This window comes from Crocuta crocuta, unplaced genomic scaffold (assembly GCF_008692635.1).
Source record: "Crocuta crocuta isolate KB4526 unplaced genomic scaffold, BGI_CrCroc_1.0 scaffold53, whole genome shotgun sequence".
NCBI lineage: Eukaryota > Metazoa > Chordata > Mammalia > Carnivora > Hyaenidae > Crocuta > Crocuta crocuta.
The window spans coordinates 1,423,517-1,445,700 of NW_027529432.1; the positions used below are offsets into that span (position 1 = coordinate 1,423,517).

Sequence of the window (22,184 nt, forward strand, 5' to 3'; positions counted from 1 at the left end):
CGGGTTCTGGGGGCTCCTGGGCTGCCCACCCAGCCCTCCCTGGCCCTGTGCCCCCCCACCCCAGTATCACATCAACAAGCTGTCCCAGAGCGGGGAGGTGGGCGAGCCGGCCGCCGCAGACCCGGGGCTGGATGACCTGGATGCGGCCCTGAACAACCTGGAGGTGAAGCTGGAGGGGTCGGCGTCCACAGACGTGCTGGTGAGGAAGAGCTCGGCTCAGGCAGGGGCTGGGGTCAGGGTCAGGGTCAAGTGCAGGGACCTGGCCCACCTCTGACTCCTCTTCTCCCCAGGACAACCTCACCACCATCCCAGAACTCAAGGACCATCTCCGCATCTTCCGGTGAGTTTGGGCCCAGGATTGGCGGCGCCGTTGGAGGGGGCCCAGTGTGGAGACAGAGCACGGCCCGTCACAAACCTGCCTCCCCCCCAGGCCCCGGAAGCTGACCCTAAAAGGGTACCGCCAGCACTGGGTGGTGTTCAAGGAGACCACGCTGTCCTACTACAAGAGCCAGGAGGAGGCTCCGGGGGACCCCATTCAGCAGCTCAACCTCAAGGGTGAGCAAGGGACAGCTGGCCAGGACAGGGACAAGGACAGGAGGTGGCTGGGGGCCCTCCTGGCCCACCTCAGTCTCCCCCTCAGGGCAGAGGAATTTACCCTCGGTCCTGAGGCGCTGTGCCAGGTTGGCATTCTCCCAAGGACTTCTCAGGCAGAGCCCCCCTCCCCAGCCTCCTACCCACCCCTTTGCCTCCCTCTAGGCTGTGAGGTGGTCCCCGATGTCAATGTCTCAGGCCAGAAGTTCTGCATCAAACTCCTAGTACCCTCCCCTGAGGGCATGAGCGAGATCTACCTGCGGTGCCAGGATGTAAGTGAGGGCCGGGAAGGGTTCGGCACCAGGTTGAAGTGGGAGTGGGGATGGAGACCAGGGCAGGGGGCCAAGCCAGAGCCCAGCCAGCCCTTCACCGCTGTCCCCTGTTCCTCACACCCCAGGAGAAGCAGTACGCCCACTGGATGGCCGGCTGCCGGCTGGCCTCGAAGGGCCGCACCATGGCGGACAGTAGCTACGCCAGCGAGGTGCAGGCCATCCTGGCCTTCCTCAGCCTGCAGCGGACGGGTGGCACAGGCTCGGGCAGCCACCCCCAGGGCCCCGACGCCTCGGCCGAGGGCCTCAACCCCTATGGCCTTGTGGCCCCACGCTTCCAGCGGAAGTTCAAGGCCAAGCAGGTGCCAAAGGAAGTGGGTGGTGGGAATGGCCATGGCATTTACCCAGCCTCCCCTGGTCCCTGGATCTCCACAGAGCCTTCCTCTAGAAAGCCGCGTGCTCACTCATTCCTTGCCCTACCCGTGTCCTTGAGACTGAGTATGCCGGTCCCCAGCCTATGGGAGGGGTCACGGCCCAGCTGCCTGAGTCTACCTCAGGGCCTGGCCCAGCTCCTAGCCGCCAGAGTAGTGACACGGTGTGCTGTGGAGGCCCTGCCCCTGCTCCAGGCTCAGACTCTCCTCTTCCTGATGGNACGGATCCTGGAAGCCCATCAGAACGTGGCCCAACTTTCACTGTCCGAGGCTCAGCTGCGTTTCATCCAGGCCTGGCAGTCCCTACCCGACTTTGGCATCTCCTATGTCGTGGTCAGGTACGGCCCGCCCCAGCCCACTCTGCCCTCCCCTCCTGCCTAGAGCGGGGGACCCCGAAGCCCCCCTTCCTGCTCTGTGCGGGCGCCCCACCATCCTGCACCCCCGCAGCAAACCCCAGAGCGAGAGACCAGGCAGGAGGGCAGGAGTCCCGGCTCCCGTCCCAGCTCTGCCGCAGCCCGGTCCCTCCCCAGGCCGCGGTCCGCTGCGAGGACCTTTTCCCAGCCCGCAGAGACAGCCAGGCAGCAGATGACGGTGGTCCCCACAGAAGTTGTTATCGAAAGGCCTGGACAGTTTGCCTGATGCTGCCAAAGGCTTGGATAATGCTTGCTATCAGTTAGCCCTCATTTTCCAGATGAGGAGCTTGAGGACCAGAGACCGGAAATGACATGAGCACAGCGGGCTCCGGAGCTCGCACCAGGCTCTCTGGGGGTGTGCTCGGGGCCCATGCGGGGCAGGGCTCTTGCTCCCACTCTGTCCTCCCTGGGCACTAGGTTCAAGGGCAGCAGGAAGGACGAGATCCTGGGCATCGCCAACAACAGACTGATCCGCATCGACTTGGCCGTGGGCGACGTGGTCAAGACCTGGCGCTTCAGCAACATGCGCCAGTGGAATGTCAACTGGGACATCCGGCAGGTGGGCCGGGAGGGCGAGTGGGGGCGTGGCCAGGACGGGTGGGGGCGTGGCCAGGGCTCGCTGGGGCAGGACCTGGGCGGCTCCCTTATCCCCACCCCCAGCGGTCCCCCTGGCTGCTCCCTCCGCAGGTGGCCATCGAGTTCGATGAGCACATCAACGTGGCTTTCAGCTGTGTGTCCGCCAGCTGCCGCATCGTGCACGAGTACATCGGGGGCTACATTTTCCTGTCCACGCGGGAGCGGGCCCGCGGGGAAGAACTGGACGAGGACCTCTTCCTGCAGCTCACAGGGGGCCATGAGGCTTTCTGAGGCCTGTCCCATTGTCCCCACTTTTGCTCACTACCTGCTATGGCCACTCCTAAGCCCACACACACCCTCTCCAGACAGACACTGAGCTGGGCACACTCACCTGATGTCACTGGCTTTGTGCAGACCAGGGACCTAACTGGACCACACTCTGCCATCCCCCAGGCTAGAGAGGGTGGGCTGTGAGCTCGTACGATGCCCACCCTTTCCTTGTCTGAGTGGCCAAGACCAACACGCCTGCCTAGCTGTAGTCCCTGAGCGCACCGGGAAGGCTGGCTGTAGCTGCAGAAGAATTCACGGTTCCAAACTGGAATTTGTCATCTTTTTTACGTTTCTTTCTTTTTTTTTTTTTTTAAATAAATATTTTATTGTCGGATCATCCTTTTTCCTCTGGAGCTGTGCTCGGGGCCACTCTGACACTTGGTCTCTTCATTACCAGCCAAGGACAGGGACTTTCCTGAGACAGAGGCAACCGTTGGTTAGGGAAAGGAAGGCCTCACTCAGCCTGGGGCTGGGAGCTGGGAAAGAGGAGAGGGCAGAGGGCACAGGAGCCAGGAGCCAAGACTAGAAGAGTGGTGGTTCTCACGGGTAGGACGCAGCTGCAGGGCCGCCTTGAAGTACTTGGGGAGCAGAAAGCCATCGGCGTTCCCCGGGGTCAGGATCACTCCGTTGGCAGAGCGGAAGAAGGGGACTCCATCTGCGGACAGGGCCGGAGATGTGACTTAAGCCTTCTCTGAAGCCCTAGGCCAGTCCCTGCTGGGTGGAGACTCACCTGCCAGGGCCAGGGGCCCATCGATGAACACGGCCACTTCGCAGTTTGGCCGAATGCCTGAGGAGACAATTGGAGCTGGGACCTAGGGTGCTCGGGGTTGTAGGCTTCAAACCCGGGCAGGCTCAGTGTAGGGAAGGGGCTCCTGAGCAAGCAGAGCATGCAGTGGCCTCGGGCAAGAGGCGTTGTCCTTGGAGAGAGCTTGATCTTTGAAAAGGGACCTAGTAGGACAAAGTGGGAGGGAGTGGCTGGGGAGGGGCACTGACCACTGATGACGCCAGGGTCCCCAGGCAGTCCTGGGGCCAGGTGGATGTGTGTCCTTCCCCGGCAGGACAGGCCCTTGAGCAGGATGGACGGCCAGTGCTGCCAGAATGTGCCATGGACGAGCGTCAGGGGCAGGGCCTGGGGGGTCTCCAGGGGCATCAGCTCTAACTCGGGTACCTGGCATGAATGGGGGCATAGAGAGCGGTGAGACCCCCCTCACAGGCAGGGGTCCCACCTGGCTCTCCCACGTGGCCCCTTCGCTCCCCACCGGCAGGGAGTGGCCCTGATTGGCCCGGATGAGAGGGCCGGTGCTGGGGTCCCCCGGCTGCAGGGCGAACCGCTGCTTCTGGCTGGTGTCCACCACGCGCTGCACATCTTCAGCAGAGAAGCTGCAGAACTGGGGCAGCTGGAGGAGGGTGCCCAGGGGCACGAAGCCATCTGCAGACAGGCAGGAGCTGAGCTCGCTCTGGCCTGCACCACAGTGAACAGGGGGAGTCACAGGCAACCAGAACAGAGCCTGGGCTGGGGGCTCACAGGGGTTCCTCTGTGTGACCTTCAGAAAGTCTCCCCTCTCTGGGCCTCGGTTTCCTCCACTTACATGGGAACAGGATCTGCCTCACGGAGGGTCACAAAGATAAAGTGACCCTTTTTAGCACAGTACCCTTCTCAGAGTGGACACTCAGTAAACACCGGTTACTTCAATACCTGCCCCCACCCAAGGCCCACTCTTGGGGTCAGTGTTTATTGAGCAACTGCACAAGAGATATCAGCAGGCATGGCCTAGACAGAGGGTCCTCTCTCAGTTTGCTCCAGACATGATATTGGGCTCTAGGCCTCGGGGCTCCCTGAAAATGGAGAGGATGTGCCCTCTGTACCGTCCCCATAGGGGCCATGGGGTAGGACAGTCACAGATAGGCTCATACTGCTCCCTTCCTCCAACCACTCCTCACCTCAGTCTTTAAGATTCTCACTTACCAGCCCTCATGGGAAGCCCCAGCTTCAGGGCCCCGTGTCGCAGAGCGTAGGACAGAGCCTTGGACAGCTGCACATCTCGGTCCTGTAAGAGCCCAGAGGTGGCCCCTGGTCCCTGTGGTGCTCCCTGCCACCCACCCCAAACTCTGGGTGACCCGCTGCAGAGGGAGGGATAGTGCAGGGAGAGGAATCCCTGCGCTCTCTGGGAAGAGCAAGACCCATCAGCGGCCACTCCCATCCCCCTAGCATATTCCAGGGAGCCAGGGCTGAGTCCTCCTCCTTTACCCTCCCACCAAGAAAGTGGGGGTGAGGGTGGGATGGGCGCACCTGTTCCCGGGGTCTGTGAGCCCTTCTACCCCTGGGTCCTGCAGCTTCCTGCCGCCTTCCTCCACGGGAGTTCATGGCTAAGACCTGCTGGGTACAGCGTTAAGGTGGAGGCTGTTAAAGACCCTCTCGTGTCCCCACCCCGCCCAGCAAGCCACCAAGCCTCAGGATGTGAGAGCTGGGACGGGGACATTCAGTTCAGTAAATTCACTTCCCACCCCCAACTCTCTGGTGCAGATAGGGAAACTGAAGCCCAGCATGCAAGATTTGCCCAAGGTGACACTGCGGTCGCCACGGATCCCCGGGAAAAGGAGCCCCCGCGCTCCAGTCTCGCGAGTCTGCCCCGCAAAGGGAGCCTGAGGAGGGGGCCGGGCGTCCAGGCTAACGGGGCGGCAGCGTCAGGGCAGGCCGAGACAGAGTCGGGAAGAGGGAGACAGACTAGCAGGCTCACCAGCTTCGGGGGCCGAGCAGACGACCCGCGAGGGCCCGGGCGCAGGGAGCGGCCAATGGGAAGCCAAGGAAGAAAGGGGCGGGCACTTCCGCTTCAGGAGAAGGGGCGGAGCCTGCGGGAGCCGGTGGGTGCCGGCTGGAGGTTTGAGCTTCCGGACCCTTGAAGGGGTCCTGGGGCATCAGAGGTTGAAGGCAGGATCCTGGGTTTGGGAGAAATGGGCATAAAGGGGTGACTGGACCCAGGACCTCTGGGTGGTTGAGATGCGCGTGAGTCCCAGGATGTCTGACAGCAGGGATCTCAGGGCTCTTGGGATAAGACACTTTACTGCCCAGGGAGTGGTCAAGAGGGGTACAGAAGGGCTGTGGGGGTACCCTCAGGAGGTCTGTGGCAGAGGGGGCCGGCTGCCAGGGCCAAAGGTCGCTGTGAGGCTCTCGGGGTGACAAGCCCGGCTGTGTCGTCCCCCCAGAGCTGCCCCGTCCAGACTATGGACCCTGAAGTGTCCCTGCTGCTGCAGTGCCCCCCAGGTGGGCTGTGGGAGGAGCAAGTACAGGCTGAGCTGAGCCCAGACTATGACCGTCGCCCACTGCCAGGAGGGGACAAGGCCATCGCTGCCATCTGGGAGAGCCGACTGCAGGCTCAGCCTTGGCTCTTTGACGCCCCCAAGTTCCGCCTGCACTCAGCCATCCTGGCCCCCAGTGGCTCACAGGGGCCACAGCTGCTCCTGCGCCTGGGCCTGACTTCCTACCAAGACTTCCTGGGCACTAACTGGGCCAGCTCAGCTGCCTGGCTGCGACAGCAGGGGGCCGCTGACTGGGGAGACAAGCAGGCCTATCTGGCAGACCCGCTGGGGGTTGGCGCCACACTGGCCACCGCTGATAATTTCCTCGTCTTCCTGCGTCGCTCTCAGCAGGTGGCTGAGGCACCTGGGCTGGTGGACGTGCCCGGTGGGCACCCTGAGCCTCAGGTGAGATGCCAGACTGGATGCAAACGCACAGAGACTCTGCTCAGCTTTGTTCTCTTCATCCCTTAAAGGGGAGATTGGCCTAGTACTTCTCTGGAGGTCTGCTCAGGGCAAACCCCAGCACTCCCACTGACCCCTGTCCCAGACCCATGGACCACTAGGGAATGATGGGGAGGGGTGGGGAGTGGGGGTGGGCAGAGGACCTAGCTGGATTTCTGTTTGTCCATCTGGAAAAGTCGGGCCCAGGACGGGGGACCACCAGACTCTTAACTCTGTGCCTAACCGGGCCTCAGGGCCAGCAAACATGTGGGGAGGCAGAGCGGGAAGAGATGGGGAACCGGGCTGAGCGTGACCTCTCCCAGGCCCTGTGCCCTGGTGACGGCCCCCTGCACAAAGAGCTTCCTGGGGAGCTGGTGGTGCACGAGCTCTTCTCCAGTGTTCTCCAGGAGATCTGTGATGAGGTGAGTGGCGGGGCGGGGGCGGGGGGGGGAGCGACAGCTGGGGATGGAGGGAGGGGGTAGAACATGCTGGAACCCCACGGGTGTGGGCTGGCGGGAGGGTCTGCAGGCATCTGGAATTGAGGGGGAAGAGCTTGGCTTTGCAGCTAGACGCAAGTGGAGTGGAATTCTAGCCCTCATTTCCGCGTGCCTCAAGCTCTTCCTCTTTACAAGGGGAACAATGAGAAATGTCTTGCCTGTTCCCACCCGCCACCCCCTGTCCGTTGAAGGGAGGAGTAAATGAGAGTCCCGGTTACGCTGGACCTACCTTGGGTAACCTTGAGCAATTGTTCAAGATCTCAGGTTCTGCTTTCCCATCTGTAACACGAACATGCCCGGGATCTGACAGTCTGTGATTCTGGACACTTGGACTGTACGCTGTAAAGTGCTGTACAAGGGTACTGCTCTCCCTTGAGAGGGGCCGGGATGTGGGCAGTGGGCACTGACTGGTGGACCCCCCCCCCCCCGGGGAACGNCAGGTGAACGTGCCGCTGCACACCCTGAGCCAGCCCCGGCTATTGGGCATTGCCCGCAATGAGACCAGTGCCGGCCGTGCCAGTGCTGAGTTCTACGTCCAGTGAGTGAGCCTCTGGGGTTCGGGGTCCCAGGTCCTGGGGTAGGTGGGTGGTTGAGGGGAACGGCTGAGGCAGCTGGGAACAAGGACCTGCTGGGGACTGGGTGCTCCCCAAGCCACACTCACGTCTTTGTGCAGGTGCAGCCTGACTTCTGAGCAAGTGAAGACGCACTACGTGAGTGGGGGAGCTGAGGCCCATGAGTCCACGGGAATCATCTTCGTGGAGACACAGGTGTGACGGAGCAAAATGTGTCCTGCTTGGACAGGGAGCTATATAGTGTTGGGGCATATGGACGCCTGGTGGTGCATGGCTGGCCCCCCGGGGCTGGGTCAGATGAGGCCGCCGAATCTCAGAGCTTTCCTCCTGAGCCACAAAGCCTCGCTGGGGGGGGTGCCCTCGGCCCAAGAGAGGGCCGGGAACCTCTTCAGTCTTCTTAACGTGTCTTCAGTGACGTGCAAAGGGTTCTGAGGCTCAGGACCCCAGGACTGGACGTCAGGGGGCTTACTTTCTCCCCACAGAGGGTGCGGAGGTTGCAGGAGACCGAAATGTGGGCTGAGCTCTGCCCCTCGGCCAAAGGCGCTATTTTCCTCTACAACCAGGTCCAGGAAGTCCCCGCCCATTCGCCCTAGACCCCAACCCTATCACAACTTGAAAGACAATAAAGGATTTTATTCTTGGATTCCCTTGGCATCTGCTGTTTTGGTGAGACAGAGATGGGGCGCTGGGAGAGACCCGGGTGTGTGAGAGAGTGTCTTGGGGCGAAAAAAACCCCCAAAGAAACCCAGCCCCTGCAAACTGGGATGAATACCGTGCCTCCTTGCCAAGGCTGTGGTGAGGGTCGGGGTCTCCTATGGGGTGGAAGCTGCTTTATGAAGGAAACCCCGCTGCGGAGCAGAGTAACAGCTACGTTCTGGGAACAGAGCCACGGAAGCCGGGCCGACAGCCTCACCGAGGGCCAGGCAACGCCGGTGTCTTTCCGCAGGTCCGCGGGCCTCTACCTGGTTGGGTGACCCGAGAAGCCAAAGGCCAATGGGTGTGCGGGGGTGGGGTCTTCCGACGCACGTCCGGAGCGGCCGGCTCGGTGGGCGTGGTCTGGGCATCTAGGCCAATGAGAACATGGAGGTGGGGCCTGAATAGGCGGAGGAGATGGCCGTGGCCGAAATCCGTGAGCGCAGCGGAGGCGGGGCTTGGCGTGACCCCTCCTTCGCCTCCCCCTAGGGTGGTGGGGAGGGGGTCTCGGCGTCCGGGTCCGCCCGGACGCCCAGACCAGTGTGGCGGAGGGCCCGGGACGCCCGGGTCAGAAGCAGGGGCAGATTCAGGACTCTGGGGTCTGGTCCTGAGTAAAGGAGGCCCCACTGCCCCTGGGTCCCCCAAGCCTGCTTCAGTTTACCTTCGCGAGTAAATGGGGCTGGACCTTCCCCTTTGGTCCCATCCTGGTCCCAATGTACTGCTCTTTGTGGCCTCCTTTCACCAGCCGTCTGCCTGTCGCCATGCTGTCCCTGTGCCTGTGCCGGTTGTGGCCCCGCAGCCCTCCCACCCGGCTCTTCTCAGCGGCCACCGGGCAGCGGTGAGTCGGGGGCCGGGGGCATGGCCCCCGTCATTCAGTGGGTTGAGGGGGACCTGCCCAGCTCTAGGCTTGGACCTGGGTACTATGATAGCCGTGATCTCTGTACTTGGTGTCAGGTGCTGTACGGGCTTGTTTCAGGTAACCCTCACCCTCACTACTGAGGACACAAGATCAAAGATTAAGGGACAATCCCTCAGGTCATACAGCGAGTTAAGTGGCAAAAGTGGAATTTGAGTCCAAGCCAAGCTCAGTGCTCTTTTCACAACTCTAGTGGTCAAGCATCACTGGATATAGCTCACTTGGGGGCTCAGGGCTGGGGCTGGGGNCCTTGGAGATTCTGATCTGCAGGAATGAAGTGAGGCTGAGGAACCTGTTTTTCTAAACAAGCTCTCTGGGTGTTTCTGACCCAAGGAGTCTGAGGGCTACACTATGAGATGTTCTGATCAGCACCATGCCTGAAGTGTTCAAAAAAGGTGGGACGATTTGGAGAGAGATCTCCGTTGGCTGCAGCCTCGGCTTCCTCACCTCCTGGTCACTGACTTGAAGAGTGTGGCCCAGCGGGGCTGGGAGGGGGAGGGGAGGAGTCGTCTCTCTGTTTCCACAGCCCCTGCAGTTTTGGGCCTATCTCCACAGGTCTGGCCCCAGGAACTACTATGAACTGTTAGGGGTGCACCCTAGTGCCAGCACCGAAGAAGTTAAACGAGCTTTCTTCTCCAAGTCCAAAGAGGTACCAGTGGCTCTAGGCAGGGAGGAGGGGGTACCCCAGATGGGGTACACTAGAGATTCCCAGGAATGGTGCTGAGTGGCCCACTCTGGATGGTGCCACATTCCCTTTGCATGTATAGAGAGCGAGAGGAGCCCCAAGGGCAGAGGTTAGGTCTGTTGGGAGGAAAGGTTGGGGTAGGAATCAGGGGTTCTGTGTGATGGGCTGGGCTTGGTTCTTTTGACCCGCCTGCTCTTGGGAAAGCTCAGACCAGAGCATCTGGCGAGAACCAGGCAGCCAGTGGGGAGGCCTTGGACAAGGCGAGGGGGCAGGAGTCTGTGCTTTCTGACTCTCTGGCCTTCGGGGTGGGCAGGCCTCACAGTGAGGGTTACTGTCCAGGCAGGGCCTCTGGGAATGATTTGAGCCTTTGTGAGTAGACATTATGGGGAAGGGATGCGGGAAAAGACCCTGGGGTCCTTCCCCACCCCAGCTGCACCCTGACCGGGACCCTGGGAACCCGGCCCTGCATAGCCGCTTCGTGGAGCTGAGTGAAGCGTACCAAGTGCTCAGCCGGGAGCAGAGCCGCCTCAGCTATGATCGGCAGCTCTGCTCAGCGGCTTCTCCAAAGTCTCCAGGAAGCACAGCGCATCCCGGGTCTGCACGAGCACGCAGGTACAGCCGTCCTGCCCTGGCCTGCCCCCCTCCCGCGCGGGTCTCCCAGGGAGCCTCATCCCCAGCCTGTCCTTTCTTCTCCCTCCCGGCAGCTCCTGGGAGTCCCCCAATGCACAATACTGGGCCCAGTTTCACGGTGTGAGGCCTCAGGGACCAGAGTCGAGGCAGCAGCAGCACAAACACAACCAGCGGGTGCTGGGGTACTGTCTCCTGATCATGCTGGCGGGCATGGGCCTGCACTATGTTGCTTTCAGGTGCATCCCTGCGTTCTCCCTGGGGTGATGGGCAGAGGGAGGGGCGTGGGGGAGAGCCCGGTGGGGTCAGCCCCCGCAAGCGCACCACCCCCCGGGGCCTGCACTTTTGGGCCTCTCAAGCTAAGAACTGCCCGAAACCGGTCTCTGGAGCCTCTCCTTACTTGGCAAAGGCAGCTCTACACTCGCTAAAGGCGAACATTGTCATTTGCAGAGTTTTGTCATTTGAATCTGAATCTTTGGCGCTGGCTGCCAGGGTGTGCTAGGGCCAACCAAAATCGTGCACCAGAAGGAAAAACCTTGGAACTGGGCCTCACCCGCAGCTATCCCCGCTTGTTTGGCCATCGGCTGTCTCCCTGCCTCTGTTTCATGCATATCGCAGACGTTCTGAGGTTCTATAACAAAGACACCTAAAGGCTGGCGCCCACTGCCTAGTTCAGTGATGGAGTTCAATGTAACACTCTTTCTAGTCTCCTGTGAGGAACACCCTGATGTTCAGAGCTGCTATCACCACCTTCAACAGGACAGCCAGGGCCCTGGGTCACCAGTGGACCCTGAATAAGCCCGTCTGGGCCCCCTCTCGCCACCTAGCACAGGCAGTTAGGCGGAGGTCCTCACAGATGGAAAGCTTTGAGACCCTAGAGTGGCGTGGAGGGTGTGGAGTGGACCCGCGGGACAGTAGGGGTTGGGAAGCCCGGGGTTAACTGTAGCGCCCTTGCAGGAAACTGGAACAGGTCCACCGTGGCTTCATGGACGAAAAGGACCGGATCATCACAGCCATCTACAATGACACACGGGCCCGCGCCAGGTCCGTCCCTGCTCTGCCCTGCCTTCTCTCTACTGTCCTGGCCTCACCCTCCCAGATCCTCTGCCTGACCGCCCAGGTGCTCTCTCCCGCAGGGCCAACAGAGCCAAGCTCCAGAAGCGACTGCAGAGCCAGCAGCCGCAGCCCCGACCTGGCCCAGGGATCGTGCCTCCCGGCACCAGCACGGGCCCCGACCCTGGAGCGGCCCACTAGAACGGGGCCTCCTCTGTGTTCCCTCCTCGCTACCCCGGGGGACGCCCCACTACCCCAAAACGCTTGCAATAAAATGATTCTCAGAGCTCGCGCCCAGCTCCTTGCCTCAGGCTCGGCGCCCCCGTCCCGGGCCTCTCCGGGGGACAGCACCCCGCCCTCCGGGTCCTGGCGGCTGCGACCCGGGAGCCCGGCCCCCTGGGCGGTGCGTCCCCTTTCCCCTGCTGCGGCGGGAGNGCGCTCCTGCAGCTGGCCCCCGCCCAGGTACGTGCGTCCCCGCCATCCCGCCCGGCCGCCGTGCCCTCTCTCAAGGTTGGCGGAAGTGGGGAGACGCGGAGCGGCCTCGGCCTCGGGGATCCGCGGGGTCGGGGCTGCGGACCGGGGCGTGGCGGGAATCCGGGCCAGGGCATCCCCCGGGAGGAGTCCCTGCCCGCCAGCCCGCCAGCCCGCCAGCCCAGCCCCGGGCCACTCCCCTGCCCCACCCCGTCCCCTGGGCTCGACCGGGGGCGGAGCCGCTCAGCGCCCCGCAGGACTTGGTTCGGCGCCCACTGTGCCCCCCTCCTGACCTGAGGCCTCCGAATCCGCCGGGCCCCAGGCTTGGAGATTCGACGTCGCCGCCTGCCACCGGCAGAGTGCGCCTGGCGGGTCGTGGCCAGGGCAGGTCCCAGGTGGCCGGGAGAGGACAGGTAAAGCTAGTGGCCGGGAGAAGACAGGTAAAGCTAGTGACCCCAGGAGCAGAGCAATCGGGGAAAAATGTCCTAGAGGAGCGGAAGCCTTTTGACTGCAAGGGCAGAGCCCTGGGGACAGCGACCCGCCTAGCCCTTCCTAGAGAGCGCTTTGAGTTCAGCTCTCTCCTCTCCTACAGGGCCCTGTTTCCCAGCCTGATACCCTGGGCCACCAGAAGAAAGGTAATAGTAACAACCACTACACCAGCCAGCATCAAGGTTTGCCCCCCCCATCTTGTGTAATCACGGCCACGCTCTAGGATGCAAACTTTTATTCTGCCCATTTCACAGAAGAGAAAATTGAGACAGTGGGGTTCCTGGGCAGGGGAAGCCAGGTTTTGAGGGCAGAGAGGGAGCTGGTGGAGGGTGGCTGTGGCACAGGGATTACGGAGAACAGCTGCGGGGTACAGGGGAGACGGGAACCAGGGAGCAGCTGCAGGAAGGCCAGCGGGGACTTAACCCTTATGCATCTGCCCCCAGTGGTGTCATGGATAGACGTGTATGCCCGTGCCACCTGCCAGCCCCGGGAGGTGGTGGTGCCCCTGACCGTGGAGCTCATGGGCACCGTGGCCAAGCAGCTGGTGCCCAGCTGTGTGACTGTGCAGCGCTGTGGTGGCTGCTGCCCTGACGACGGCCTGGAGTGCGTGCCCACTGGGCAGCACCAAGTCCGAATGCAGGTACTGGGGCGGGTGGGGTGTGCCCTGCTGGGGCGGGTGCTGGTGCTCCGGGGGGAGGGGTGGCGGTGGGAGGAATGGCCAGAGCCTTGGCTGGCGGGCGAGCTGTTCTCTCTCCAGCCCACGGAGCACTCCCTCCCTCTCTATCTCTCATGGTCTCTCTCACATTGCTTCTCCTCGATCTCTGGAGTACAGATACTCATGATCCGTTACCCGAGCAGTCAGCTGGGTGAGATGTCCCTGGAAGAACACAGCCAGTGTGAATGCAGGTGCCGGCCGGGCCCCACTTCCGCGCTCCCCGAGACCAGGCGTGGGGGGCGCTGGGCATGGTGGGACACCACAGTGGAGATGTGTCCAAGACTGGACGTGGGTTAGGCCTGGGATCTGGGGTAAGGGTAGGACGCTTGGCTTTTCTGATTCTCTTCCTCCTCCTTGTCTCTGTCTGTCCCTCTTACTTTTCAGACCAAAAAACAGAGAGAGCGCCGTGAAGCCGGACAGGTGAGTCTCATGGGTTCTTGCTGAGGTGGGGTTGGGGCCCAGACCCCACCCCCAGGAGGTAACGCAGGGAGGGGGCAGGAGGTGTATGAGTGTGGCAGGAGGCTGCAGTCCCGCCCCCCCTTTCTCCTCCCACTGTGTCCCCCTCTCCCCTTTTCCTCTGCCCCCTGAGTCCCGTGTGCTCCGAGTCCCGTGTGCTCCGATCCAACCCCAGCTGCCGGGAAGACTTTTCCTTCCCGCCCCAGACATGTTGCTTCTCCTCCTAGGGCTTCCACTCCCCACCACCGTCCCCAGCCCCGCTCTGTTCCGGGCTGGGACTCTGCCCCCGGAGCACCCTCCCCAGCTGACATCACCCATCCCACTCCAGCCCCAGGCCCCCCTGCCCACGCTGCACCCAGCGCCGCCAGCGCCCTGACCCCCGGACCTGCCGCTGCCGCTGCCGACGCCGCAGCTTCCTCCGTTGCCAAGGGCGGGGCTTAGAGCTCAACCCAGACACCTGCAGGTGAGGGGCGGTGGGGCTGCATTTGTTTGGGGAGGCATCAAGGCCCTTGGAGCGGGTCCAAGGTGAGCCTGCCAGTGGGAGAAGAGCCAGGGAAGGGGAAACTATTGACCGTGTGGAACAAATACAGGCCAAGGCTCACGTTCTAACGCGCGAGTCAGACGTCAGGGTTCGCGATGCCCGCAGAGGGGGTCAAGGGCTGAGGTGAGGGGCGCTGACGGGGATTCTGAGAGGCCGGAGATGAGCTGGAGGAGGGAGCATCTGCAGTCAACGTAGGGGAGGTGGCTTTCCAGTTTGCAAAGCTCTGGGCCTTGCTCAGAGCCCCTGTGGTAGACATTTGTGCCCACCTCGTGGGCTCTGAGAGGCCAGGGGACAGACTGGACCCCTCGCCCACCCTTGTCTGAGATGCTTCTCACTGCTCCTTCCTTCCACAGCTAGGCCACAGGGTGGCATCAGGTGGGCTCACCAGGAGTGTTAGGAGACAGTGGGGTTCACAGAGGGTAACAAGGGGGTGGGGCCTGGGGGCGCGGGGGCTGAGCTGTGCCCGCGTGAACAGACCCCTTCCTCCCTTCCTCAGGTGCCGGAAGCTGCGAAGGTGACACGTTGCCTTTCAGACTCAGCAGGGCCACTTGCCTCACAGGCCACACCCCAGAGGGGCACAAGAGGGCAACATGTTGAGAAGCACCCAGTCCCTAGACCTCAGCGTGGTCAGAAGGTGCTCCCGGACCTCTCAGAGGCCTTTCCAGCTGTCCCCGGTCTCACCCAAGGCTGCCATCCAACAGGGTGGGCAGCTGGATGACGCGACGTGTCGGCAGCGCCCGGGGTCATGGACTAACTCGGGGGAAAAGGGGTCCCGTCTCGATGTGCAACCACGTGCGAGTGAGCGTCGTCCAGCCGGCTCCACCATCCCCTCCCCGAGGCGCCGATCCTCCGCAAACACTGGGGAGTTGGGCTTCTTCGGTGTAAGAACTGTGACCCCCAACCCTGATAAAAGAGATGGAACGATCTGTCCCCGCCTGTGTCACTGTTTGCCACCATCCAGGCCTTGCGATTCAGGCATTCCGTGCCGCACTGTCTCCCAGACCCGGTCTTACTCTCCCATTGTGCAGATGGAGGAAGTGAGGCCCCAGGTCCCCCATCCGGTCGACAGAGCCGGACCCGTGTATTCTTCACAGTCCTGTTACATCCAGGCCCTGGGGAGGCCCTGCCCGCGCCCCCCTGCTCATCACAAAGGTTTCTTTCTGGAAGGAGCTGGTCTGTCATGGCCAGTGAGCTGGAGGTGGGACGCAGATCTGCTGAACGATCTTGGCTGTTGCGGTCCCCTCCCCCCAACCCCCATCCCCCGCTTTCTGAGCCTCAGTTTCCACATGTGCACATGGAGGGAATGGATGATTGCTACGGTCCCAGCCCTTGGGCTCCAGGAACATCTGTCTTCTCTGGCAGGCACCGCTCGATATTTACTGCCCCGTATTTAAGCTACTTCCTACAGCTTAACTCTAAAGCCGCACACCTGCCCCGTCCCCACCTCCTTGAAAGGGAACTACCAACGAGCTGTGGCTGGTGGGCTTGGTTTGGGAGCCATGTCCCTCACCCCAACCACTTTCCTCCACCTCCTCACCTCCCTCCCCTCACCAGCCCCTGCTTGGGATTATCCTGACCTTGGTCTGACCCAGCCTAAGCTCAGTGCCCGGCCTCTGCCTGCGGCCTCCTGTGCAGTGACGTGGGGAGGACCAAAGGCCAACTTTGGGTACCGATGCTTTGCCTGGGGGAGGCCGGGCATTCAGGGACAGAGGTTAACCCAAGGCAGAACGCAGCTACTCTAATGGAGGCCTTCTCTGAGATGTCGGATTGGAGGGCATGGACGGGATTGTGGAGGGCATGGCCGTGATCGTGTTGGGCACTAGGCAGGAGTGGGGTTAAACCAGAAGAGGCAATTCCCGACAGTGATTACCAGTTTCAAATCAGTTTCCTCAGCTGTGCTATCCCTGACCATGTCATAGCTCAATTAAAGTGAGACAGATAAGGGTCAGGGACCCTGGAGCTCCCATCCCCCAGCCCAGCCTACTTAGTGCTGGACACGCACAATGCGTCACCCGCACCCCCTCGCTTGGTCCTCAATTCTAAGGTCAGCGCTGCTAATTATCTTACTCTTTTGACTAAGAAAATAAGCTCAGAAAGACTGATTGACCTGGGGGGTTGAACCCAAGCCGGATCTCTAACACTCAAGTTTGTTGCCTCCCAACTACAAAAGTTCATTACTTCAACTGCCAGATGTTAACTGCTCGCCGCTGAGTGCTGGGGCCCCTGAAAATACCAGTTTGGGTGGGGAATGGGCCCAGCCAGACCACTATCTTCATGGGCCAGGACCCGGGGGGGCACGTCATGGCGGCAATCCTACAGTGGGCCTGCCATGTAGGTGTCGTCAAGCCCACATTTCAGGGACTCCAGATCCTACCAGGACAAGGAATTTGCTCAAGGTCACACTGCCAATGGACGGCAGACCCCAAACTCAAACCCAAGTCTGAAGCCCAGGCTCTTCCCGCTGCAACTAACTGGAGGCTGTGGAGCCTGCAGAGGCCTAGGGTCAAACCAGAGCGCCGTGGGAGGGCCTGGGGACGAGGGAAAATGGCGTCTCGAGACCCCCTCCGGGAACCCGCGTTCACCTGACCTTAATTTCACCTCGACCGGAAGTGCCGAAAGCACTTTAGGAAGTCACTTTCACCTAACCTTACCGGCTGCAGCTCCACCGGAAGTAGCGCGTCGTCACGTGTCGGCGCGGGGGCGGAGCTGGGGGAAAGGCCGCCCCACCCCGCGTGTGTGGCCGCGGGTTTCGCACAGTCCAATGAGGGCGGGCGGCGTGGCCCGGCCGGGTGGCGACGATGACGCGCCTGCGCAGAGGCGGCCGCACGACTGGGGTTGACTCCGGGGGCGCGGCGAGGAGGTGAGCGGGGGCCACAGCCCGGGCTGGGGGGAGCCGGGGTGCACGGGGCAGGCTGGATCAGGCCGGGCAGGAGCGGGCCGGGGCTGCGAGTGTCAACGAGGGATAGGTCAGGAGGAAATTGAGGATTACGGTCGGAGCTGTCTGGGGATGCCGCAGGGGGAGGGTTTTCACGCCGCACGGGGCGGAGCCCCGGGAGTCGGGGCGGGACGTGGAACGGAGACGGGTGGAACCTCGGAGCTGGTGCCGGTAGAAGGCGGAGCTCCGGGACTGGGGACGGAGCTAGGACAGGCGGGGGGCGGAGCCTGGCCCTTGGAGGAGGAGCTGGAACGGGTGGAAGGCGGAGCCTCGGGTTTGGAGACCGAAGGGGACGGAGCCCAGGCACTGGGGGCGGGCCTTCAGTCGGTGAGTGGCGTGGCTGCAGTTCAGGAAAGAGGGTCTAGTTCTGTCGAGGGCGGGGCTCCGGAGCAAGGGGCGGAACTACGTCCTCTAAAGGGTGGGGTCAAGGAGCCTAGCGAAGGCGTAGGCCCAGGTAATGGCCTGGGGCGTCCACGCGGGGGCGGTCTCCGCGGGGGCCGGGCCTGGGGACGCGGTAGGCCGAGAACTCCCCCGGGAGAGGTGGTGTGGGTGGAGCGGGCTCGGCGGCCACCAGACACGGGGCCGGTCTGGGTGCCCCGCAGGCCCCCGAGGGCTCAGAGCTGGGGCGGCGCCCCGGGCGGAGGCACAGGCCCGGCCTGGGGGGTGCCTTCAGAGGATCGGGGCTCCCCGGAGCCACCCAGCGGCGATGTGTGGGTGCCTCGGGGCAGGCCCCCTGCAGCGGCCTCAGAGGTGTGGGTATGCTGGGCGGGGGGCAACTGGGTGTGGCGCGAATGGGGTCGCTCCGTCGAGGCAGCTGCTGGGCAGCCAGATAAGGTCTGGACTCTGCGTAAAGGGACGGGTGGGAATTGAAGAGTGGAGCTGGGGACCGGGAGGGAAGGAAGGGCTGGGGGTGAGCAAAGGGGCGGGGCCCTGGCTGCTGTGGCCTCCCCTGACCCCCTCCCCCCGCTGCTGGGGTCCTCGGGCAAGCCCCCTTCTCACTGGACTGGTAAGTGTGGCCGCGGAGACCGGGGGAGGGGGTGGTGACCCGGGACAAGGGGATCCCTATGGGCAGGCAAGGTACGGTGGGGGTGGAATCCTTCTGGTACCTGCCCATATTACATGCCCTCCCTGCCCTTCCCCCGGTCGGTGGGTCGGGGTCTGTCCCCGCAGAGACATGAGGCTGAGCTGGGTCCTGACAGTACTGTCCATCTGCCTGAGTGCCCTGGCCACTGCTGCGGGGGCCGAGGGCAAACGGAAGCTTCAGATCGGGGTCAAGAAGAGGGTAGACCACTGTCCCATCAAGTCGCGCAAGGGGGACGTCCTGCACATGCACTACACGGTGGGTGAGGGAGTGGAACATTTGGGGTGGGTGGGCTTCTGGGGACCTGAAAGGACTTGGAAGCCAGATGGCTTGGCCAGCAAGGTGGGTGACCTTGGGCAGGTCCCCTCTCCCCTGCTGTTCACTGCCTGATCCCCAGGTTGGAACCAGCAGGCAGTGACAATGTTCTGTGAGCTGCCCAAGGCTCCGTCCCCTTCTAGGATTGTGGCCACCAGTCGGGAGCCAGCTTGGGGGTAGCAGCTGGGTGGGGAGGTGTGTCAGAGCGGACCCTCCTCTTCACCGGCCTTCCCGTGGTCCCACAGGGGAAGCTGGAAGATGGGACGGAATTTGACAGCAGCCTGCCCCAGAACCAGCCCTTTGTCTTCTCCCTGGGCACAGGCCAGGTCATCAAGGGCTGGGACCAGGGGCTGCTGGGGTGAGTCAGGGGGCCAGGGCTGTGGTTGAGGAGGTTGATCGTGGGAGGCAAGCCCCGGGGATGGGGCGGGGGGCAGGGGGCCTGGGTGCTCGCCATGTGCTGAACATCTGTTGTCCTGCAGGATGTGTGAGGGAGAAAAACGGAAGCTGGTGATCCCATCAGAGTTGGGTAAGAGGCCTTTCCTGAGCCTGGATAGGGGAGTGTGGGGGGTGTGTCTGGGGAAGGGTGAAGACTGCTTTGCCTCTGCAGTCGCCTCTGCCCCATCCATTCGTTATGGCACATGCGTCTTCCAAGTCTAGCTGTATCCAGTGGTGAGAACAGGGCAAGACCCTTGGGGCACTTACTTCCGGTGCCCACCCTCTGCCCTCTACTGGGCCTTTTGTAGCCCCTTCCTGTCTCCACGACACACCTTCTCCATTTCTGGCTTTCTTGTTGCAACGGGCGGAGGCCTGGCTTCGGCCTGGATGTCTGCAAAGCACACCTCCCTTAGCCCGGCCACGGCTCACTGTTCCTTTGTGCATCCTTGACAGGGTACGGAGAGCGGGGAGCTCCCCCAAAGATTCCAGGTAATATGCCTTCCTGCCCCCCTCTGCCCCCCTCTCTTCTCCCTGCGGCCCTGGTTCTCACTTTGTCCTCACTTCTCCCCTCCAGGTGGTGCAACGCTTGTGTTTGAGGTGGAGCTGCTCAAAATCGAGCGACGTTCAGAACTGTAGCCAAACTGGGGAGGGGCAGTGGAGAGGCCCCCATCAGGGACCAGACTGTTTAAGAAAAAAAAAAACCAAAAAAACAACAACAAACAAAAACCCTTTAAAGCCCACGAAGCGAGCCTGTGTCTGTTTGTGGGCCCTGAGAGACCTAGAAGCCACAGCTTCGGCTTCAGCCTACCCTCTCCCGTGGCACCCCCCCCTTCTTTCTTGGCTGCCCGGCCTTAGACTCAGTGGCATGGGGATCACGAGGGCCAGGCCCTGGATGGGATGGTGGTCCTTGCCCAGAGGGAAAAGGAGTGTTCCTACCTGCGAACGGCAGCACCGTTCCCCCACCCCCCAGCTCCCCAGCCACTCCTAGCTCATGGTGTGGGAGCCAGCGCTGGGCTATCGTCATGGCTACGCGGCCCTCAGGAAGGCCTGCGGTCACCTGGGGAGACGCTGAGCTGACGGCAGTTGTAGAGCAGGGTGTCCCCCCTAAAAGAGACCAGCTGAGCCTGTTAGCTGCACCAAAGGCATGTCCTAGCTTTATTAAAGGGCCGCGCCGCAGAATCAATATAAAAACACAAAAAGTCCCGTCAGTTTAATAACAATAAAAAACCCCAAAATGGAAAACTGAGGGGGCAGGGAAGAGGCCCCTGGGCCAGGGGCACGGGGAGCCCTGCTCGCGGCACCAGGCCTGGCCGCAGGGCCCCCCCCGTATTGCTGTTGCTACGAGGTCGGGGGGGCAGCGATTGTCTTGTGGGAGCCACCGTTCACAGGGGTCGAGGACCCTTACTTCTTCTGGGGTGTGCTCAGCTTCTGCATGCCCCGGATCTTGTCCAGCAGGCCAGAGATGAAGGCCTGGATGGGAGGCAGGACATTAGGGAGACCAGACCCCACGATGACGGGCACCCAGGCTCCTCTCACCCCAGCCGGTGGGAAAACCATGCACTTACCTCAGTGGGTTTGTAACAGTCAACCAGCAGCTCCTGGGAGGGCACAGGGGTGGGGGGTAAGTACAGCTGTGAGTTCTAAGGCACAGGGGCCTGGGGCTCACCTGTACCCATTTCCAGGGGACTGGGGCCACCCCCGAGGCACAGGTGACGCCACAACCACTGAACAGCTAGACAAGCACCATTAGCCCCATTTGATGGAGGCAGAAGCTGAGGCCCAGTGTCACAGCTGGCTGACTAAAACCAAAGAAGGCCTAAATTTAGAGCCTTGCTTACCCAAGGGGCCATGCCTCCAGGCAGCTAGCTCTCTACTCCCTGAGCGCCCCCCCCCACCCCTTCTTGGCCCTGCTGCCTCCCAGCCCCTCTCACCTTGACCCTGGCAGCCCGGGTATCATCACTTTCCATGTCCAGGAGTTCATCCACATCAATCTCCAACTCTGGTATTTCCTCTTCCTGGGGTGGGGGTGGGGGAGGAGGGAGAGACAAGGGTCTGAGCTGAGAAAGAGGGTGTGAGAGGGGCTCCGGCAGCAGCCCCTGCCCTACCGCAGAATGAGCCAGGCTTCTTTGCCCAGCAGACAGCGGCAGCTGTCTGAGGAAGAAAACAGATCAGGCCTGTGCCAAGGCAAAATGCCCGATGGCGGCGGGGGGGTGGGGGGGGCAGCTGAGCTTCCTGTCCCTGCCAGTTGGGCACCCCGGGTGCCAAACAGGGCCAGACAGCAACGGCTGGGGACCCTGGGCTGAGAACCCTGCAGATGTGTTGCCCCAACTTCCGGGCTCCATCTCAATGAGCACACAGGTGGGGCCATCTGTCCCAACTCATCACAGCCCCTTCCCCTCCCCCAAACACCTGTCACAGCTTCCCAGGAGTGGGGAGGAAGTAAAGGGTGAGGGGTCATTGGGAAGGACCCAGGGCTGGTAATGGGGAAACAAAGAGCCTATACTTTCCTGAGGGAGGGGGTGCCCACCACCCCTCCCCCCCCAGGAAGCGTCTATCCAGTCTGGAGCCAGCTGCATTCCAGGGCTGGTCTAGGGTAGACAGCACAGGGCAAGCCCACTCCTCCACCCTGCCCCCCAGGGGCCTGAGTCACCATTTGAGCAAGGAAGGAGTCATGGGGTGGAGAACCAGAACCCAGAGGACCGGCCGGCCTGCCCCTACACCAAAATGGAGCTGCAGGCTAGCCCATTAGAAGAGCCCAGACCCTTTACAGTCAATCCCACCAGCCTTGCGACTTTTAACCAGTTTAGGCGAGGAGGCACTAGGTAGATCACCTCACCCCTGCCAGCCCAGACTAGCCTCTTGCCTCCTGCTCATGGCCCAGGCTATCCCTTGAGGCTTCTCGAGGACCCCAAGCTTCAGCAGAGTAGTGACATGAGGGAGTCATGAGGGAAAAGGTAGGAGTGACCTAAGGTCAGACAAGGAAAAGCATACACCGGGGGCGGGGAGTATAGAAAGGGAGGGGAGCGCGCGGAAGCGGAGCGCCCATTGACTCCGGGTGACAGGCAGGCGCAAGGTGGGGTTCCCAAGCAGTCCGACTAGGGAACGATTTTAGGGTGTCGGCGCAGAGTAAGGGACACACCTGGCAGTCGTAGAGGCGAGTGAGCTGCTCCAAGATCCACTCCTCCAGGTTGAGGCGCTTCCGTAGCTCCTTGCGGTCGTACTTGACCGTGACCTTCCCTTGGCGCCTCACTGGGCCCTCGTCGTCCGCGCCGCCTGGGCCCTCGCCTGCAGCCCCAGGGGGGCTCTGAAAGTAGACGCGGGGCCCTGGGCCACCACTGCCCTGCCCAGAGGCCGG

General features: G+C 62.3%; 8 protein-coding genes across 18 annotated transcripts in view; 6 read left to right on the top strand and 2 right to left on the bottom strand.

Annotated features, from left to right (window-relative positions):
- The window catches only part of FERMT3 (FERM domain containing kindlin 3), a 20,753-nt gene extending 18,069 nt beyond the window's left edge, over nt 1–2,684 (top strand). Inside the window, 8 exon segments of the mRNA XM_077759583.1 lie at nt 65–199; nt 291–340; nt 431–555; nt 757–863; nt 989–1,222; nt 1,493–1,629; nt 2,122–2,263; nt 2,392–2,684. Coding sequence (XP_077615709.1) covers nt 65–199; nt 291–340; nt 431–555; nt 757–863; nt 989–1,222; nt 1,493–1,629; nt 2,122–2,263; nt 2,392–2,571 — 1,110 coding nt within the window. The 3' untranslated portion in view covers nt 2,572–2,684.
- A 222-nt stretch (nt 2,685–2,906) lies between these two features.
- TRPT1 (tRNA phosphotransferase 1) lies at nt 2,907–5,403 on the bottom strand. 3 transcript variants are annotated; one of them, XM_077759701.1, is made up of 8 exons: nt 5,349–5,403; nt 4,901–4,984; nt 4,577–4,658; nt 3,870–4,072; nt 3,604–3,778; nt 3,341–3,397; nt 3,155–3,265; nt 2,907–3,025 (listed from the first exon to the last, which is right to left on the bottom strand). In XM_077759701.1, exons 2-8 carry the CDS (start codon nt 4,973–4,975, stop codon nt 2,934–2,936), a joined length of 795 nt encoding a protein of 264 aa, XP_077615827.1. In that variant the 5' UTR covers nt 4,976–4,984; nt 5,349–5,403; the 3' UTR covers nt 2,907–2,933. The 3 variants fall into 3 exon arrangements, with proteins under 3 accessions (XP_077615827.1, XP_077615829.1, XP_077615826.1); XM_077759703.1 differs by having other exon boundaries at nt 3,870–4,039; nt 4,901–4,987; XM_077759700.1 differs by having other exon boundaries at nt 4,901–4,987.
- A 48-nt stretch (nt 5,404–5,451) lies between these two features.
- On the top strand, nt 5,452–8,060 carry NUDT22 (nudix hydrolase 22). Of its 3 annotated transcripts, none has more exons than XM_077759705.1 (6): nt 5,452–5,472; nt 5,815–6,312; nt 6,672–6,770; nt 7,286–7,383; nt 7,519–7,612; nt 7,900–8,060. In XM_077759705.1, exons 2-6 carry the CDS (start codon nt 5,833–5,835, stop codon nt 8,008–8,010), a joined length of 882 nt encoding a protein of 293 aa, XP_077615831.1. In that variant the 5' UTR covers nt 5,452–5,472; nt 5,815–5,832; the 3' UTR covers nt 8,011–8,060. The 3 variants fall into 3 exon arrangements, with proteins under 3 accessions (XP_077615831.1, XP_077615832.1, XP_077615830.1); XM_077759706.1 differs by lacking the exon at nt 5,452–5,472 and adding an exon at nt 5,473–5,489; XM_077759704.1 differs by lacking the exon at nt 5,452–5,472 and adding an exon at nt 5,479–5,614.
- A 403-nt stretch (nt 8,061–8,463) lies between these two features.
- Nucleotides 8,464–11,677, top strand: DNAJC4 (DnaJ heat shock protein family (Hsp40) member C4). Of its 2 annotated transcripts, XM_077759709.1 has the most exons (7): nt 8,464–8,546; nt 8,856–8,948; nt 9,582–9,675; nt 10,142–10,323; nt 10,416–10,577; nt 11,296–11,382; nt 11,475–11,677. In XM_077759709.1, exons 2-7 carry the CDS (start codon nt 8,872–8,874, stop codon nt 11,590–11,592), a joined length of 720 nt encoding a protein of 239 aa, XP_077615835.1. In that variant the 5' UTR covers nt 8,464–8,546; nt 8,856–8,871; the 3' UTR covers nt 11,593–11,677. The 2 variants fall into 2 exon arrangements, with proteins under 2 accessions (XP_077615835.1, XP_077615834.1); XM_077759708.1 differs by lacking the exon at nt 8,464–8,546 and having other exon boundaries at nt 8,561–8,948.
- On the top strand, nt 11,666–14,989 carry VEGFB (vascular endothelial growth factor B). The gene is made up of 8 exons (XM_077759584.1): nt 11,666–11,677; nt 11,740–11,853; nt 12,455–12,497; nt 12,795–12,991; nt 13,184–13,257; nt 13,451–13,486; nt 13,851–13,985; nt 14,560–14,989. Exons 1-8 carry the CDS (start codon nt 11,666–11,668, stop codon nt 14,579–14,581), a joined length of 633 nt encoding a protein of 210 aa, XP_077615710.1. The 3' UTR covers nt 14,582–14,989.
- A 1,825-nt stretch (nt 14,990–16,814) lies between these two features.
- Nucleotides 16,815–19,592, top strand: FKBP2 (FKBP prolyl isomerase 2). 6 transcript variants are annotated; one of them, XM_077759710.1, is made up of 6 exons: nt 16,815–16,923; nt 18,169–18,337; nt 18,640–18,752; nt 18,874–18,920; nt 19,283–19,318; nt 19,404–19,591. In XM_077759710.1, exons 1-6 carry the CDS (start codon nt 16,862–16,864, stop codon nt 19,463–19,465), a joined length of 489 nt encoding a protein of 162 aa, XP_077615836.1. In that variant the 5' UTR covers nt 16,815–16,861; the 3' UTR covers nt 19,466–19,591. The 6 variants fall into 6 exon arrangements, with proteins under 6 accessions (XP_077615836.1, XP_077615840.1, XP_077615838.1 ...); XM_077759714.1 differs by lacking the exon at nt 16,815–16,923 and adding an exon at nt 17,258–17,325 and having other exon boundaries at nt 19,404–19,592; XM_077759712.1 differs by lacking the exon at nt 16,815–16,923 and adding an exon at nt 17,363–17,452 and having other exon boundaries at nt 19,404–19,592.
- Nucleotides 16,941–17,868, top strand: LOC144227921 (uncharacterized). The gene has a single exon (XM_077759707.1). The coding sequence runs from the start codon at nt 17,071–17,073 to the stop codon at nt 17,866–17,868; it is 798 nt and encodes a 265-aa protein (XP_077615833.1). The 5' UTR covers nt 16,941–17,070.
- Nucleotides 19,593–19,961: 369 nt separating the features above from the next.
- On the bottom strand, nt 19,962–22,178 carry PPP1R14B (protein phosphatase 1 regulatory inhibitor subunit 14B; the record flags this gene model as incomplete). Its single annotated transcript, XM_077759716.1, has 4 exons — nt 19,962–20,299; nt 20,395–20,427; nt 20,761–20,844; nt 21,969–22,178. Coding segments are annotated over 4 exons (396 nt in total), but the record flags the coding sequence as incomplete, so codon positions are not given.
- Nucleotides 22,179–22,184: the final 6 nt, after the last annotated feature.

What these genes read in the sequence shown, in the direction of transcription:
- TRPT1 (XM_077759701.1), bottom strand. Translation starts at nt 4,975, where the DNA reads ATGAACTCCCGTGGAGGAAGGCGGCAGGAAGCTGCAGGACCCAGGGGT. An exon ending in GGACCCTGGCGTCATCAGTG is followed by an intron (nt 3,398 to 3,603) that starts GTCAGTGCCCCT and finishes TTGTCTCCTCAG; the next exon opens with GCATTCGGCCAAACTGCGAA. An exon ending in TGGGCCCCTGGCCCTGGCAG is followed by an intron (nt 3,266 to 3,340) that starts GTGAGTCTCCAC and finishes CCCTGTCCGCAG; the next exon opens with ATGGAGTCCCCTTCTTCCGC.
- NUDT22 (XM_077759704.1), top strand. An exon ending in GTGGGCACCCTGAGCCTCAG is followed by an intron (nt 6,313 to 6,671) that starts GTGAGATGCCAG and finishes GACCTCTCCCAG; the next exon opens with GCCCTGTGCCCTGGTGACGG. An exon ending in AGTGCTGAGTTCTACGTCCA is followed by an intron (nt 7,384 to 7,518) that starts GTGAGTGAGCCT and finishes GTCTTTGTGCAG; the next exon opens with GTGCAGCCTGACTTCTGAGC.
- DNAJC4 (XM_077759708.1), top strand. Translation starts at nt 8,824, where the DNA reads ATGTACTGCTCTTTGTGGCCTCCTTTCACCAGCCGTCTGCCTGTCGCC. An exon ending in CTGCACTATGTTGCTTTCAG is followed by an intron (nt 10,578 to 11,295) that starts GTGCATCCCTGC and finishes GCGCCCTTGCAG; the next exon opens with GAAACTGGAACAGGTCCACC. An exon ending in GACACACGGGCCCGCGCCAG is followed by an intron (nt 11,383 to 11,474) that starts GTCCGTCCCTGC and finishes TCTCTCCCGCAG; the next exon opens with GGCCAACAGAGCCAAGCTCC.
- FKBP2 (XM_077759710.1), top strand. Translation starts at nt 16,862, where the DNA reads ATGACGCGCCTGCGCAGAGGCGGCCGCACGACTGGGGTTGACTCCGGG. An exon ending in TCCTGCACATGCACTACACG is followed by an intron (nt 18,338 to 18,639) that starts GTGGGTGAGGGA and finishes GTGGTCCCACAG; the next exon opens with GGGAAGCTGGAAGATGGGAC. An exon ending in GGTGATCCCATCAGAGTTGG is followed by an intron (nt 18,921 to 19,282) that starts GTAAGAGGCCTT and finishes CATCCTTGACAG; the next exon opens with GGTACGGAGAGCGGGGAGCT.
- LOC144227921 (XM_077759707.1), top strand. Translation starts at nt 17,071, where the DNA reads ATGCCGCAGGGGGAGGGTTTTCACGCCGCACGGGGCGGAGCCCCGGGA.